Source organism: Egretta garzetta, unplaced genomic scaffold (genome assembly GCF_000687185.1).
Source record: "Egretta garzetta isolate BGI_Z169 unplaced genomic scaffold, ASM68718v1 scaffold975, whole genome shotgun sequence".
NCBI classification, from domain to species: domain Eukaryota; kingdom Metazoa; phylum Chordata; class Aves; order Pelecaniformes; family Ardeidae; genus Egretta; species Egretta garzetta.
Genome location: NW_009259633.1, coordinates 209645 through 225961, shown reverse-complemented (window position 1 = coordinate 225961; position 16317 = coordinate 209645). Strand labels below are relative to the sequence as shown.

Genomic DNA, 16317 nt, shown 5'->3' with positions numbered 1-16317 from the left:
TTTTTTTTTTTTTTTTTTTTTTTGGTGCATTTGGAGACTAGTCCATGATCTTTTAAAGCTCCTCGCTTTGCACCCAATTAGATGCATAGAATCTGTCCTTGCACTGTCTTTCTGATGTGATTCCTATGGGAGAACTTGGCCTGGGACGTGGCCAGGAGAAGCCTGAGGACCGCTCTGACACGTGTATCCCAAAACCTCTTCTGCACTGAAATGCTTTGAGCATCAGAACTGTGCAGGCTGTCTTCATGGGTCTTGTGAGCCCTGAGCAGCTGATTTAGCTTCAAACTCATAAATGGCTCTGTTCAGCTGGCACTGAGCGGCTGTTTTGGGCCGCATGTCCCTGTGCCAGGGCCTTGCCATTCCTCTGCGGAGCGGTGTCTCTTCCCTGGGGCTGAGCCTGGGCTGCTCTCGGGATGGCTGGAAGCGTGGTGGGATGGTGTGGGGGTGCTGTCTGCAAAGGGGAGCGTGGCTGAGGTCTCTGTGGTGTCGGGGGAGACCCTGGCAGGGCGGCGCAGGGGAAGCGGGGGGCCGGCAGTGCGAGGAAGCCAAGAGGTTCGGTCAGACGGGCAGGTGGCGAGTGCCCAGGGTGCTACAGCAGAGCCAGCGGGAGCGTGTGACGTGGGGCTCGAGCAGAAGGTGACCCTGACAGGGTAGCTGCAGGCATGTGGAGGTCGGGGATCCTTCGAAGCAGGCTGTTAACTGAGATGATCTGTTTTTATTTCCTCAGAGCTCTTGTCTATGCCAGCCGTAAAACGATTTTCTGTGTCGTTTGCAAAGCATCCAACTAATGGTACGTTTGCTTCCTTGATTTGACGTTCCCTCACACTTCTAACCCCCTGCTCACATTCAGCTCTCTCTGCACACGTGCTCCTCTCAGCCTTCTTGTGGTTCTCTGTGTCTGTGTATCTGGTGTCCCAACATGCTTCACCCTCCCCCATTGTCTCGTTGTCACTAACTTGATCATTCACCCCTCCGTTACCGCCCGGCGGTTCCTCTGCTGTCCCCCGAGGTGTTTGTGTCCCAGGTGACAAAGCAAGAGCGGTGGCTCTGTGAACGGACTCCTAAAGCAGCCTCTAATTCCGCTGCTGGCATTAAGCCCTTCTGTCATGCTCCCTTGTTGGGGGGTGGAGGTCAGGGGGAGAATACCACTGGATTTGGGGGGCGCAGATAGCCACTACATATTCTATAAGAGCATCAGCAGCTTAGGTCCTCGATTTCTACGATGCAGATTTGCAGGACCAAAGCCAGGCTATCCTGAGGCTACCGATGTGTCACCTGGACGGGCACAGTCTGCGGTGGGAGAGAAGGAGGTGCTGACGGTGTTCCCTCTGCACGTGATATTCCTCAGCACAGTCGGTTTAGGAGTACGGGCAACCTCCTGGCTTCCTATGGGCAAACTTGTCTGTCAGGGTGCTCCCTTGGTTGCTCCAGGCATGGAGTTTGGTGGCAGTGGGCTCACCTCTCCTGCAGACCTTACCCTGGGCACGGTGTCCCTCCAGATCTTTCACTTATCTGGTGGTGATGGACGATGCTGGCTTGGACCTGCTGCCTTCCTGCGGTCGGAGGGGTCGGCACCGTGCCAGCCGGGGGGATGTTCCTGTTGTGCTGCAGCTATGAGGAGGCTCGGTGAAGGATGTATGGCAGTTCTGTGGACTCGCTGTCTGCTTGGTGTTGCTGCTGACCTAACCTCTGAACTGTGAGTCTTCCGAGGTTAAAACCCATTAGCTCCGTGGTAGCAGATGCCTTGAACCGGTGTTTGTTATCCAAGTCCTGCACAGAAACTTCTGCAGAGGTTTGTTTCACAGCACCACTCCTACCTCGTGGCTCCTGCTGCGGAGACAGGTTAGAACCCGAGCAGATCACTGAGAGACACCAGCTTAAGTATTTCTGCCTTAGGTGACTAAGGCTGCTTCTGCGATCTTGTTGCATAGGAAATATGAAGAAATGGTGCTCTGCATGATCTGGAAGGCGAAAGAAGTTCAGAAGACTGTTATGAAGACCAGAATTTGGGGAAAGATGAAAGGGGAAGGGGTAGCTAAATGTGGCTTCGTTGTTTCAGATATATGAAGGGAACCTATTTTCTGTGTTTGCTCGGCTTTGTTTTTCCCAGAGTGGCCAACTGCTTGATTTGTTTGTGTGTCCGGATACCATCTGAGCTCGCATGGTGTGTGTCAGCAGGATGTGGTGTTCTAGCTTGCCAGCAAAACCTGTACCAAGCACCAGTCTTTCCTAAGCTGAGCTGTAAAGCAACTGTCCCCACCCCCGATGCAGTGGAGTGAAACTGGGCATTGGGATTTTCCCAAGAACCCAATGAGTGTTTCGAGTGGCAAAGTGCTCCCTAATCAGGACAAGGAAGCCAGAGGCCCAGCGGGTGTGAGCTGGAAGCTAGGCATGCCTGCTCTGGGCTGGGCAGTGCTGTTAGCAGACAGAGGTTAGCCCAGGAGCCACTCGCCTGAGGCTGCAAAAGCCGTTCACAGCTCCGAATCTGGATTCTGATTCTGAAGAGCTGCCTCTGGTGAAATGGGATGGGTGCGCCAGAGCCGCGGCCGAGCACAGCGTCGGGCTGGATGCTTTATGCCCTGGCCGTGTGACTCGAGAGCGCCGCGTGAGTCCTGAGGCTACGTACGTGAAGGAGGAGGCATGCCTGCCTGCTGGCATCTTGTCTGCCGTGCAGGGCTGTCATGGAAGATTGCGCAGGGCTGTCCCGAGACTCTAGAGAGGGGGGGTCAGCACTTCTGTGCCCCTTCCGCGCTCAAAGCACCATGTGCTCAGTCAAACGCTGCTGTCCCCCCGTGTCCCTCTCACCGCCTCCGGTCGTTTGCTCTCTTCCGTGTGCTGAGGTGGCTGGCTGTGTTGGGATGTGGGGCTCGGATGCTCTGTTGGCAGCCTGGGTTTCTTGTCTCAGCTGGGGGAGGGCGGGTGTGGGCCTGACCTTACCTAGCCAAATCTGAGCCTTATTGGGCTGGGAACGCTTCCTAAAATCCATTTGCTTGTCAGACCTTCACTTACAAAGGTGAAGCCTCGCCGCGCGGGGTCTGCCCCTGCACTGCAGCGATGTGGGGCCGGGCGGGAGGCTCCCTGCCCCAGCGTGGCTGGGGGTACCTGGTCGGGTATTCCCGACCCCCTCGCTGCGGGAGGGGCTGGACCTCAGTGCGTGGTGTGGGACTTGCCCACCCAGCGGCCCTGGCAGCCCCATCCCCACAGATTCTCTGTCCCCAGCTGTGCCCGCCCCTCTCCTCTCACTCTCTGTGGCCCCCTTTCCTCCAGATGCCTTTGAGCACCACCACGTTGCCCAGTTGCTGCGCCGTTTTTCCTCTGACTATGCCACGAGCCGGAACATCTCCCTGGATGCCACTCTAGCCCATCACCTCCAGCAGTGCTCCTACCACCTGCGCCTCTTCAGGAGCTGGCTGATCTCAGGGCAGGATGACTTGGAGCGTCTTTACGGTACTGCACGCCGCAGCTGCCTTGGTCCCGTGCTCCTGGGGCTGAGCAGGGACCACTGTCTGCTTGAGAATGCAAAGTATGCTTTGCTTCTAAAAAGGAAAGCATTTCCCTCACCGCATCCCTGACATCTCGGTGGCTGCTGCAGCAAGCTGTGTGGGCTGTTGCACCCGGTGGTTTTGGAGCCTTAGGCAGGGGCTTTTCCACACGGAGCCGGTGCTCCTCGTGTGGCTGTGACTGTGTGCTCTCCATCTCTGGCAATTGTTGGTTGCCTCCTTCCTTTAGCCAGGGTAAGTCCCTCAGCTTCCTTCAGGTGAGACGCTGAGCTCCTGCCGGCGCGGTGCCCCGCTGATGTGATGCCCCTGTGCAGGTCCCAGTGGGGCGCCGCGAGGTGTCCCCTTATTAACAGAGGAACCAAAGTGAATAGTAAGAGTATGGGAAGCCAGAAGATGAAGGAGGTGCTCCAGCTGGTCACATGCAGAGTGAGCTTGCTGTGGAGATTTTGGGGAAGTGAGTGCTTGGGGGATTGTGGTGTTTCTAGAGAGGCCAAGTTAAGGTGGGGTAGAAACGGAGCTGCTGTGTGGCTGCATTGCATGGCATCTGTTCTGCCTGGTGGGACCTCTGCAGCGGGTCACGTCCCTGGTGGGAAGAGGCAGGCGACTTCAGAATTGAACCCAGATGTTATAAATCAAGGCTTGCTGCTGTTGCTCTGGTGTTTGTCACCCTGTCGCTGGCGGGAAGTCTGATGCATTGAGGTCTCGGTGCTTCTAAGACATGTGGAAAGAGTCCCCTGGGAGCGGGGCAGCTAGCTGGGGCTGGCTGTTAGTGTTTGCCTTGCACCACGGGACCTGCTTGGTGCATGTAGCTTGCTGAGCTGTGTGGTGTGATGCATGGACCCCCTTTGCCATTCGGACCTGTAGGTGGAAGGGGCAATGCCAGTATGGCTGCTCATGCAGCGGAGCGACAGGATCGAGTGTCTTCAGAGCCCAGGAAAGAGACTTTTTCTTCCCCAGTCTGTTTTTCCTTGATACGGCCCTTTCTGTCAAGTAGGTGGTTTGGAGATGGCGGTTACTTTTCATATATAATTAGGACAGCCCTTGGTTTCCTAGCAACCAGTACTAAAGAAGAGCAAAACTGCTTCAAGGGAAGAGATGCTGGAGCGCAGCAGGCGGCTCCCGAGCTGAGCTGCCCCTGCTGCAGAGCTCGGCCATCTCCTGTGAGCTCTGGCAGGGAGAGGACATCAACTCAGCGCTTCGGGCAGCGAGGTGCCGAATACTGCTGCGTGGCGCTGGGTTGGCCGCCCGCCCTAAGGCAGCCGAACGCGTGAGTTCCAGTGTGGGAGTCAGGTCTCTGCCGTCAGTCAGTTCGTTCTTGCTGTTCTCGCAGTCGGTCATCAAGCCCGCAGTTAATTAGCTGGTCTCAGTGCTGCCAGCCCAGCTTCCCCCCTTGTGAAAGTACATGCTCTTGTCCTCTCTGTCTTGGCTTTCATCCATACTTCTATCCACACAAAGAAAATGTGAATTCCAGGATAGAATTGGGGAGTAAAAGTATGCAGTTGGCTTCCTTAGTTAGAAAGATCAATGGTGGATCCCTGAAGCAATCTGCCTGGGAACCTGTGCTTATCTCTGTGGCCATAGCTGGGAGGAAGAGGGGTGTGAAGTTCATGTTGGTAACGAATTAAGCGGTACCGGAGCCAAAGGCTCGCTGTGAAGACACAGAGCCTGACCCTGTGGTGAGGGGCGGGCAGTCAAGCAGCAAGCAATGTCCACTGTGAATGAACTTAAATGAGGAGGGGAAACAGCCCCAAATTCATCTATAAAACAGTGGGCTCTGATCTGACCATCAGCACTTGGGATGATGTGGAAAAGGTAGAAATTTGCAGTCTGGGCGCGGAGCGGCCGGGAGAGGGGTGGTGGGGGTCTGCAGTTCTGTGGCCGGTCCAGTGTGGGAGCTAGGGCATTTCTGAAGGCAGCAGCAGAGGCAGCCTCAGGCAGAAGTGGGGGTTTTCCCCATGGAGTGAAGCTCCTCACCGTGGTATGTGGGGGTGTTGGCAGCTTAACTGAGTTCAAGGGAGAACATGGAGGAGACACGTCGGGTTCAGAGCAGTTCTGAGCCGCAGGTTGTTGGGGTCGGGGGGGCTGCTGGGGGGAGTCGCTGCATGCTGGCTGTAGTCTCGTACCCCTTCATTTGTAGCTGCTTGTGGCACTGTGGGCAGAGGTGCTGAACTGGGACAGACCTTCGGGCTGACTGTGCATGCTTAAGTTCAGAAAGGCTGGTTAGCAAACCCCCTTGCTCATGTACGTATTGTGCGTGCCCGTAGAAACACGTACAGAGGGACACGTGGCATGTTGGAATTCTCCCAACAGAACAAAGCCGCACTGACCAAGCGTGCTGGAGAGGAACTTGCCGAGTGTCCCATGCCCAGAATATCCGCTGAGTCTGGGCAAGTGCCTCCCTGCTCCCAAGAGCTGGCATACAGCCCTCTGGGGATGCGCTGTGGGTCGGCCTGTGGCTCTCAGGATCTCCATTAGAGAGGAACAGGCGCCCTCTCCTCTCCTACGTAGAATTCACAGCTGGAGAGCTGGGCAGTAACTGGGCAACTTCCGCTAATCAAATTGTGTGTGGTAATGTTCAGAGGTACGCGGGAAGGATTGCTTTGGACTGGAAAGACTTCTGCCCTGGGTCTTCCTTGGCCTCTGTCTTCGCCTGCTGGCTGGCCGCAGTTTGGCTGCTCCCTCTTTGAACGAGCCCACTCTGCTAGTCGAGAGGCTTGCCACGTTTGGGACCCCGGCTCCATCCTGGTACGGCTGAGGAACGTGCCATTTGGGCTACCCAAAGACTGCTCCTTGTCACGCCCGCTAGCCAGGAGGTCTGCTGGCTCCCAGGCGATCTGCTGAGTTACCAGCTCTGCGGAGTAATCACGCTGACACCAATTTCAGCCCGGGGGGGTGCATGTATTCCACGTAAACTCAACTTCTCCAGCTCATATTCCACAGCTGCCTTTCTTCCTGTCTCTCTGGGCACACATAGAACTTAGGAAACTTTGTGCTGCCTTGGTTCAAATTAGATGCTTCCTCTGAGACTGTATTGATTTTTTTCCTGAGGGTTTAGACTGAGCCGTCTCCTGCAGTAATCAAGAAGATGCACATGAAGTCAGGGGCTTGTTTTCTCCCTTGTTCTTCCCTTTTCCCAGTATAAAAATCTGCCTATTTTAGTTCTGCTGCTAACGCCTTTGGGTGAGTTTCCTTTCAGACCTCAGGGTGACTGAGGTTTTCTTTACTCTAACAGATGGCTTATTTCTATTTTACTGAACAAAAATCTTGGCGACATAACCGCGCTGTACTCCTTGCCTGGAGGAGATCACAGTTGCTTTGGGATTCACGTTTAGCTGCTCTGGTCTGCAGAGCAGGTCTCACCGTGAGGGCAGCAGATCGCCCTCCGCACCCCTGGTGCAAGCAGCGTAGTCAAACCTGGGTGCAATGAAAAACGAAGCTTGTTCCTCTGTGGGCTGCTGCTTGACTTTGGTGCAAAATGAATGGAATTCTGTCCCATTTCTTGTGCCATCATCAGCATTGCAGACACCTGCGCTGCTGGCCCCAGGAAAAGAGTTTGGGGAAGCATCAGCAGTAGCTGAGCAGTCAGTGCTGGAGAGGTCCCTGGGGTTTGCACTCGTGCTTTATTTTTGTTCCCCCTGCCTTAAGATGTGGGTTCTCCGCTAGATGCATGTGGCGTGAAGGATTACGGTCTGGTGCAGTAACTTCTGCTTTGGCTCTCCTGCGGAGGCACGAAGCTGCCCCTGCTGGCCTCCCCATGGGCAGGGAGGGGGCTGCCACATACAGGTGAGCGGGATTTTGTGAAAATAGTGCTTCACACTGAGAGGGGAAACTGCCTTCTTCTCCCCTTGCCAGGGACCAGCTAAGCGACGTAGTGCTGCGCAGAGCTGTGCCAGCAGGCGGGTGCCACTTCGGGGTTACAGGTGTGTCGTTTCACATCAGGAGCGTGTCAGCGTTCCAGGTGTCCTTTAATGCTGGACCTTTCACTTCCCCTTTATACTAGAGGAGCATCCAAGCACTAGGTGCCTCCAGCGTATCTTGTAACTACATGGCCATGCCCTACGTTATCGTCAAGCTGCTCCCCTTTTTCTTTGGAGACCCCCATAGCTGAGCCAACTTTGGCCCCTATGAGGGGCCAGATTCTGTTGTGAAATGACGGTAGCCTCGTACCATGCTGCTCCACAACTCTCTCCACGTAGCTGCTCGCTACATCTTGCCCGTATCCTTTTCCTTTAGCCCTGTCTCCCAGAATGCCTGTGGGAAAACAATGAACAGGAACTCTTCCTTATTCGGCACTTCCACTCTAAGGCCTTCTCAGGAAGGGATGGAAGGGTACGGTATCCTGCCAGTGTCTTGCATTCCTTCGTCCTAGCCACGGATTTGTTATCCTTCGTGTCTTGAATTGATGTCTGTAGGCCCCTTGTGGCATAGGTGACCCCTCTGGACTGCCTGGAGGGTTTTCTCTCCCGTAGCTGTTATGGCAGAGAATGTTCCTGCGCACTGGAACCTGGTGATGATCTGGTCTGCAGCCGCCTCCCATTGCATGGATTCACTCTAAATACCGTCTGCTGGCTCGCGCTCCCTGCCTCCTGCCAAACTGGGTTGGGAGAGCAGATAGGAGCAGAGAATGTCCCGGAGGTGATTGGGACAGCGACTGCAGTTAGCGGATAACCCCAGGGGCTCCAGGAGTTTTCTTTAGGTGCTGTCGAGCTGCGGGGATGGGTCTCAGCCCCCAGTGTGCTGGGCAGCAATCCCGATGCAGTAGTGCATCGAGAGTGGTCATACCTTTTCCATTTCAACGTAATTTTCCTTCTCTGTGGGAACGAACCTAACTCTTTTCCAGGGTCTTTTTGAGCTCTTCAGAGGGAGCTAGGGAGTCACAGAATGGGAACCCTAAGCTTAAGAGGTTGAGAGGCCTTTAAACTCAAGAGGTGCAGAGCAGGAGGCCTCGTTCCCATATGCCTGGAGACTCATTGGCTTCTTCCTTGCTCCTTGGACAGTTTCGGGTTGGCTTGGTGCCACCAAGCATTGCCAAGGAGCTTGGGTGAAGAGGAAGATGCTTTGCCATAATACTCTGCTGGCTTGAGTCGCAGAGAATGTGTTGTGAAGGACCGTGATGCAGCTGGGCGCTGAGCCATTCCTACTAGTGCCGGGTTTGCTGGCAGTGAAGTCTTGTGGAGAGGACAAATAATTGAAGCAATTGCCCAGCCCTTCCTTGGGAGATGGCCTGTGCGGCGTATGCCGGAGCGTCTGCCGTGAGGGAGGGAGGCTCTGCAGCAGCGTGCTGATGGGGAGAGGGCGGCCGCGTCCCGGGCTGGCCTGCCGCTAGGGGTGGGAGTCCTTTCATGGAAATTCTGTTGGCTTCGCTCAAATTCTGCTCAGCATCTGTAACATGGGGGGCACTACGCCAAGTTCTCCATCACAACCCTGTATTTTAGCGAAAGGGTCACAGGCTTTGCAGCAAACACAGCCGCTGCTCGACACGTTTCCTCCTCTTCCCCATCCTGCGTGTGCCTGAACGCCTGCTTTCAGGTCTGTTACTGCATGTGACTGCCTGGGGCGATTTCCTTGGCCCAGAGGAGGTGACCTTAGGCCTGAGTGTGCCTGTTGTTTGATTCCCAGACTGCCCAGCTCCTTCAGCCATGAGTGGCCCTGCATGGATTTTGGTTGCTGTTTGCTCTATTCATTTTCTGATTGGGTTTCTTTCCAGGTTTTGAAGGCTGCTCCATGGTTCCCACCATTTATCCCCTGGAGACCCTGCACAACTCCCTCTCTTTGCGGCAGGTCAACGAGTTCCTGACGGCTGTGTGCAGGAGTTGCAGTGAATCGCATGTCCAGTCTACCGCAGGTACTGCTGAGGTGGGCTTGTCTCTGGGTAAGCCAGAACAGAACCGAGGCAAGGAGACCTTTTGGTCTTTTACCTTCATAGAATCATAGAATGTTTTGGGTTGGAAGGGACTCCTAGAGGTCATCTAGTCCCCAACCCCCTTACTACCTTATCGGGACAGATCAGCCTGACCAGACTGGCAGTAAGTGCAGTCCCTGAAACCTGTTCCAGGGTGTTCTAGCCCAGGACTGAGCTATGGGATCCAGCTCAGAGCCATCCTAGGCCACTCACTTGAGAGACAAGTAATCAGCCGGGTCTGTCTGTGGCTGATAGTATGGTGACTCCAGCTTGGGAAGTCTTAGCCTCAGATTCCCTGGAGCTGAGGGACAGGCACGGCTGTGAATTTGCGCTGTTCTTGAGCTCTTACTGGAGCGCCTGCTCGTGGCTGCTGGGCTACGAGCCCTTCCTTTATGTCTGTCTGAAAATTACTCATCTGTGTATTTATTTTTTTTCTCTTAAAGCTTTGTTTGATTCAATGATTGGCAGCCAGATACCAGGAGACCCCTTTATGTCCCAGCAAATCCTGTCGTCATCCTCTTTGCCATTGCGCCAGCGTTCGGATAAGCCCCCTTGGTGTGAGTGTGCTCCCTTCTTGATCAGGGGTGAATGTGATGGTGAGGGAGGGAAGCAAAGGGTGCCAAAAGGTGGAAGCCAAGTGCTTAGGATCTCTTTACTCTGCCGTTGAAGGATCAGAAACAGAAAGGGGAAACAGGTAAAAGGGAAAGCAGTCGTATGCCCTGTGAAAAAGCTTCCAGAGAAGGATGCAAAGGACGACTCTGTGGGGTTGTATATCATGGGGCCATCGACTGTTGGATGGATGCTGTCTCTCCAGACATCTTCTGCTTAGTGCACTAGGACATGGAGGGCCTGAATGCACTTCATTTTCATCTCAAGTTTGTGATTCTCCATGGCACATGGCCAGCTCGGTGTTGGCACGTGGGAATGCCTTCCCTTCCTGACCAGCCACGTGCATGCCTCACCCAGAACTCCATATAGGACAGTGGATTAGTTCTCACTTAAGGCCTTTGTGCAGCTCCCGGGCCTCACTCGTCACAGTCTCAGCAAGAGCTGGTGACTGTTCGTTAGCCCCTTTGCAGAGCTGACTGGCACCTGAAGGGGAAAGGGCTAGCCAGGAGTTGCACAGCAAGTGCAAGTTCAAGGCTGCCACCGAAGGAGCAGTCCTACTCTTCCCCATCCTACTCTTCCCCTGGCTGTACGCTCCTTGTGCCAGGAGCAGTGTGTGCTTGTGTAGGCAGCAAGGTCAGGGAACTGATCTGATGGAAAACACTTGTTTGCTCTTCCCCCCTTTATTGCATTAGATAGAGTCTAGACCTTCAGTTTGACTCGTTGCACACTATAAGGCAAGAATAAGCATTAGTGCAGAAGCAATATTCCTTCCTCCAGTGGTGACTGTAGCTCAGCACTTGGGGATTGTGTGTGTCAGGAACCAAGAGGAGCAAAGTTGAAGCTGAGAGTGTTCCATAATAACAAGGGAATGAAAGAAACTTCTCAGCTCAAAGCCCAACATCACATTTCACATTGTGCTCTACAAGGATGACAGAAGCCACTCTTGGCTATGTGCCAAGGTAGCACCGTATGACGAGGTGTAAGTGTGGTGTTTGTGCTTGGGTTTTCCTCAGCTGGGCTGCTGGAAACACCTAATAGCAGCTGCATGCCCTGCCAGGCTCCGTGGCATGTGGACCACCCTCACCCATTGGTTGTGGAACCGTGGGACGGTGGCAGCGTGGGTCTGACGAGGCTTTGGGCTGGGGGCGTGTCAGCGAAATGTTTAACACTTTTCTTCCTCTTTGCAGACAGCAGTGGCCCCTCCAGCACTGTCTCCAGTGCAGGCCCGTCCTCCCCAACCTCTGTGGACAACTGCGCTCGTTTCAGCTTCACTGAGAAACTTTCCATCAGTCCCCCAAAAAGCGAGGAGCAGCTGACTCGCCAGCCCCCTGAGCAAGGCGAGGGACAGCCGCCAGGCAGAGGACTTGATGTGGAGCTGGGGACGTCTGGGTTGTCAGGGGCAGAGCCGAGCGCCCCGGACACCCTGCCCTGGAACAAGGGCCCAGAGCCAGCCCGCGTCCTGGAGCTGTGCGAGAAGGAGCTGGCGGAGGAGGACTCCAGCCCAGAGGAGAAGAGCGTGGTGGAGCCGGATGAAGAAGAATCAGCTGGGGAAATGTTAGAGCCAAGTAACACAGAGAACCCAAAGTGTGGTGCGGGGTCTGATACAAGGCTGGCTGGGAAGAGGGTGAAGCCAGGGGAGGGAAATACGGGGGGAGGGGTGGGCCTGGATCAGTCAGGGCTGTCCAAGGAGATCTTGGTGCCCTGTGAAGAGGAGCTGCTGGGAGAGGGGTTGGACCCAGAGCATACGGGCGGGGAGCTGCTGGGGGACAGTGCTCTGCCAGGCCAGCTTCTGTCTGGTCACCCGTGCCAGGCGCAGCCACTGCCCCCTGAGACGAGCATGGAGGAGCCGCAGCCACCGCCTTGGGAGGATCAGCAGGATTAGGGGCTCACTGGACAGCACACTGCAAGCGCTTCTAGCCTGGAGGCAGCCCAGCTTCCAGCACGGCACCCCATGGAGCTGGCTGTCCACAGCACAAGCCATGTCCCAAGGCCACAGGACTCTGGGGTGTGGAAGAGTCTGCTCTGCTCCTCCACAAGCCAGCTCTTTGCCGTTCAGCAAGACAGAATGCCCCGTCTGCCTCGAACAGCAAATGCAGTCTTAGCACTGGCATGGTGCCTCCGTGGGGCAGGGACCGGGGCTGCATGGGTGTCCCAGGGGCTGTGTGCTTGCTGGGACGGCAGAGTTAGAGGATTGGTACAGCCAAGACTTTTGGGGTGGGAAGTCCAAAGGGGGCAGATGGTCCCTTGAGATTTTTTTGGCCCGTAGCCTTCAGAGAAAGGCATTCTTGGCCCAAAGTAATTGGATCCATCACAACCACCGACCTCCTCTCTGTTCCTTCCTTCTTCCTCTCTCGATTCCCACCACTGGCCACCAAAAGCAGGTCCAGATAGCCCATGGCAGGAAGGCTAGGAGAAGCAGAAAGCATTCTCAATGAGTGTGGGAAGGAGAATAACGAGGGGAGCAGGTTCAAGACTTCCACGGGCAAGGAAATGCCTCTGGTGTGGATGTGAATGTTTTCTTCCTGGGCTGGGGCAGGCAGGAGCCTGGGATCCAGCCTGAGAGAGGTGGGCAGGGAGGATGCACACGGGTTTTTTTCTGGTCCCCAAGGGTCAGGCAGGGTACAGCTCTGAAGTCTTGGCGACAGAAATTAAAAGAAACTGCTATTTGAACAAATCAGGATTATTAGAAACCAATAAGGAGAGATCTTTATTATATATAAAATGAAAAGTATTTAATGCCTATTTATGTAACCGAGTTGTGAGCACAAGCCTGAGGGCAAGGCTGACACGGGTGTCCCTGCCGCACCCCGGGTGCAGGCTAGGGCTGTGCCGCCTCTATTTATGAACAAGTCTGTGTGTGTCTGTAGCTAGGACCTGTGTTCTTGTGAAGCTGTGCCCAAAGATCTCCGCGCTGTGTTGTGATGATGTGTGTTCACAGTAAATCTATGCTGTGGGTCTGGCGTCCCTCTGTCTCGCGCCGCAGCGGGTGCGTGCCAGCGCTTGCAGGTCCCGCTCGTTCCGCGCCCTGCTGGGAGAGGAGCTGTGCTGGAAGTGACGAGCGCAGTGAGCGCGTGGGCACGGGGCTTTGCTCGACAAGGCCAGACGCCGCTTATTTCCTTCTGCAGAACTGGTCGTATGAGGAAGAGGTCCTGGCTTCCCGGGTCCCAGGGCGGTTTGTGGTAAAATGACGACTCTGGGGCATTGTGTGCGGCTCCCTTCACTTGGCCCACACCTTCTCATCAGTGCAAGCGTGTCCTGGGTTCCGTGTCTTCTTCGTCACGCCTGACAATCCCTAGCTGCCAGTTTGGGCGTTGAGGAAAGGTCACGTTTACTTGCACTTGGGATGCAGCAGTTGTGCAGCCGCCTGGAGGGCAGCGCCGTGGCGGGGAGAGGAGGAAGCCTGGGCCCCCCTCCCCGGGCTGTGCCCGCCTGCTCTCTAGGGACAGCTGCGGGGGTCTGGCTTCCGTAGGGAAGCCCTGTGGCTTTCGTTGGCAACCCTGCCTTAAAGGGCTGGAGAACAGACACCCCGGACGGTGCCTGTTGGGCTGTGGGCCTGCAGCCTGCCCCTGCCCCAGAGCTGGCCAGGGGAATGCGGGAGGCAGAGCCGCACTCGATCCCGCTTGTGCCTCTGGTCCTGCCATCCTGCCTGTGCTCCTCATCCCCCCATCCTGCCCCCACCCCCCATCCCCTCATGCTGCCTGCACCCTCCCAGGGTCAGCAGCGCGTGGCGCCTGCCTCCACCAGCACGGCTGTGCCCGCAGTGGGATTTCCTGCCAGGATTTGCCCGTTTCTGTCGGGGAGGCAGCGCCCACACTGCCATGGCCGAGTGGGGCATGGCTCCTTCGGCGGCGCCAGCAGGGCATGGAGCAGGCTCCGGGGGGGTGAGGGCTGGCTCTCAGGTGCTCACCCCCATGCAGCTGGGGGCTCGTTGCAGCTACGGCCCCTGAGCCCGCTAGTGGGATGGCTTTGCTGCGTACCAATGCCCGGCGGATCCCCCACCCGTCTGCTCCCCCTGCATTGCAGGAAAACAGCCAGGGGGTGCTCTGGGTGCTGCTGCCCTCCTGCCAAGCAGCGCAGGAGATGGACTGGGTGCCGGGCACCGGGGGAGCCCCGAGGGCGCTTTGTGGTCGGAACCCTTTCCCTCCCCTGAGGAAGCGGCTGCTGGCTGCAGCGTCCTTGTGCCCCCAGGGCTTGGCAGGGACAGCACAGCGCTGGGGTAGCGCTGCCCCGAGCTGCTGCTGCGGATGTGCCACGGCCACTGGGAATGAAAGCGGCCGGTTCTTGTGAGGCTCTGGCGGCCGCGTTCTGCAAGCAGGGACAGCCGAGTGCTGCAGTCGTTGAATTTATGGGCAGGTTGCTACCTCTCACAATCAGCATCTCATTTTGGCTTCTGAATGTGTTGAATTGGTTGCTGGAGGCCTCTACCCAGAAGTTATCTGGCTGCATTGGTGCTTTGCATATGGGTAATGCTGTGAAGTTTTGTTTGTAGGATCAGAGGGCTTCCTGGTGCAGGGCAGAGTAATGGAGACAGCCCAGTTACCTGTGGCCAGTAGTGCTGGTGCTGTGGAAGCACATGTCCTGAACCCAACGGCAGGTACCGTCCCGCCAGCAGCCAAGGAAGCCAGGCTGCCGGCCGTGGTGCAAGAGCTGGGTTCTGGTCTATGCCGGCTCTCTCCATAAGGCAGCCAAGAAGGGATGGGTGGTGCCCTTCACTGTGAAAGAGCTGCTTAGCAGCTACCTCTGTTGAGAGGTTTGTGATCTGTCGTGATGCTCTAACGCTTCCAAATGAGCACCTGTAGAGCTTGCTGCAAAACCTGAGCACCGGCTGCCTGCTCTCACATGGTGGCTTTATGGCGTTGTTCTTGGCTCGGTAGCCGCAGTGATTACTGGCAAAGCCCCTTCCCAACGAAGGGTGGTGCAAGCAAGTGCTGTCAGTCAGAGAGGGGAGGAAGGCAGTGCTGGTCCGAGCTGCCCTTCCTGGGCAGTGCGGGGCCAGGCGGAGGACACAAAGGAGAGCACAATCCAGGAGCTGCCGCACCGGCCAGGCTGGGCTCCCCATGGGGATGCTGAGGGCTCTGTCCTTGCCGCGTCCCAGCTGCGCAAGGGCCCGAAGCGTCCTCTGGACGGGAGGGGGCTGGAACTGTAAATCACCCCGCCAGGGTCGGGGAGGGAGGGCTGGGTGTCCCCAGCCACTCCATGCCCCTGATGTGCGGGTCCCGTCCCAGGAGCACAGGGAGCTTCAGCAGCCGCACGTGGAGGTGCAGCGTTAGGGGAGCGGCCGGGCTCACCCCAGCTCATCGGCTGGAGGCATCTGGCTGGCACCGGAGGGGCATCTGGCAGTAGCACCCGCATGCCCCTGCCTGCGCCACGGAGTCGCTCAAAGAACGGCTTGAAACAGTTGGAAGTGTTCTTGTTCGCAATTAATGTGGCTTTATTATTAATGTGTCGGGCTCCTCGCTTGACAGCAGTTGGTTACAGAGCGTTTCACATGGAAATGGGCGGAGGGACAGAACTTAGGGAACTGAATTCAAATAGAAACGTGATGCTGAAGAAAAGAATCAGGGCTCTGTTCTTAAAACATTTAGCATAGAAGAAGCTAGGAGCACAAGTTGCCATTTCAATACAGTTAAGACGTTCACTTTTTCAGTTATAGGTTTAAAATAGTATTTTTGTACCTATTACATACAGGAAGATTACGCGTTGTTGCCCACATGCAGAAACAAGCAAAAGCAGAGTTTAACTGTTTCTCTCTATAGCGCTGTGTTACCGCTGGCTCTGGATGGGTTCTGCTGGCTCCTGCAGGGCGCAGCAGGGTCAGACTCCTTACAAACGGGCATTTTACAAGTCTTTTTCCCGTAGTTTTTTTTAAGCGGGGGGAGGGGGGAGGAGGGGAGGGGAGAGAGGAAGACAGAGAGGAAGGGAGAGAAGCTGAAGGCAGAACAGACTGCCACAAAAGACTAAAAAAAAGTGAGAAGCCTCGAGCGAGGGAAGCGAACTGGTGTGGGGTAAAGCTGTCCTAGCAGCAGGGCTGCGGTGCGCGGAGCCCGGCGTGCGGAGGGCGGGTGTCTTCATGGGAACACGTGCCAGCGGCCGCGCTCCTGCCTGGAGGATTGCAGGCACCTTGCAAAGCCGCCTACTGCTGCGTAGTCAGAATTGCTTCAAGTTTAAAACTGAGAAAACATTCATGTGTGGGTCTATCTAAAGTTAGTGCATTAGCTTTTACACCCCGTCACGCCTGGGGACCTAGGGAGCCCGTCAGCGAGGGCTGTGGCTGTCCTCCAGCGTCTGGCACCCTCTGCCCGCCCC

General features: G+C 56.0%; 1 protein-coding gene across 1 annotated transcript in view; it reads left to right on the top strand.

Annotated features, from left to right (window-relative positions):
- Window positions 1-12914, top strand: part of PPIP5K1 (diphosphoinositol pentakisphosphate kinase 1) — a 47682-nt gene extending 34768 nt beyond the window's left edge. The window contains 3 exon segments of the mRNA XM_035893985.1: window positions 9208-9345; window positions 9846-9959; window positions 11199-12914. Coding sequence (XP_035749878.1) covers window positions 9208-9345; window positions 9846-9959; window positions 11199-11893 — 947 coding nt within the window. The 3' untranslated portion in view covers window positions 11894-12914.
- The last annotated feature ends 3403 nt before the right edge of the window (window positions 12915-16317 follow it).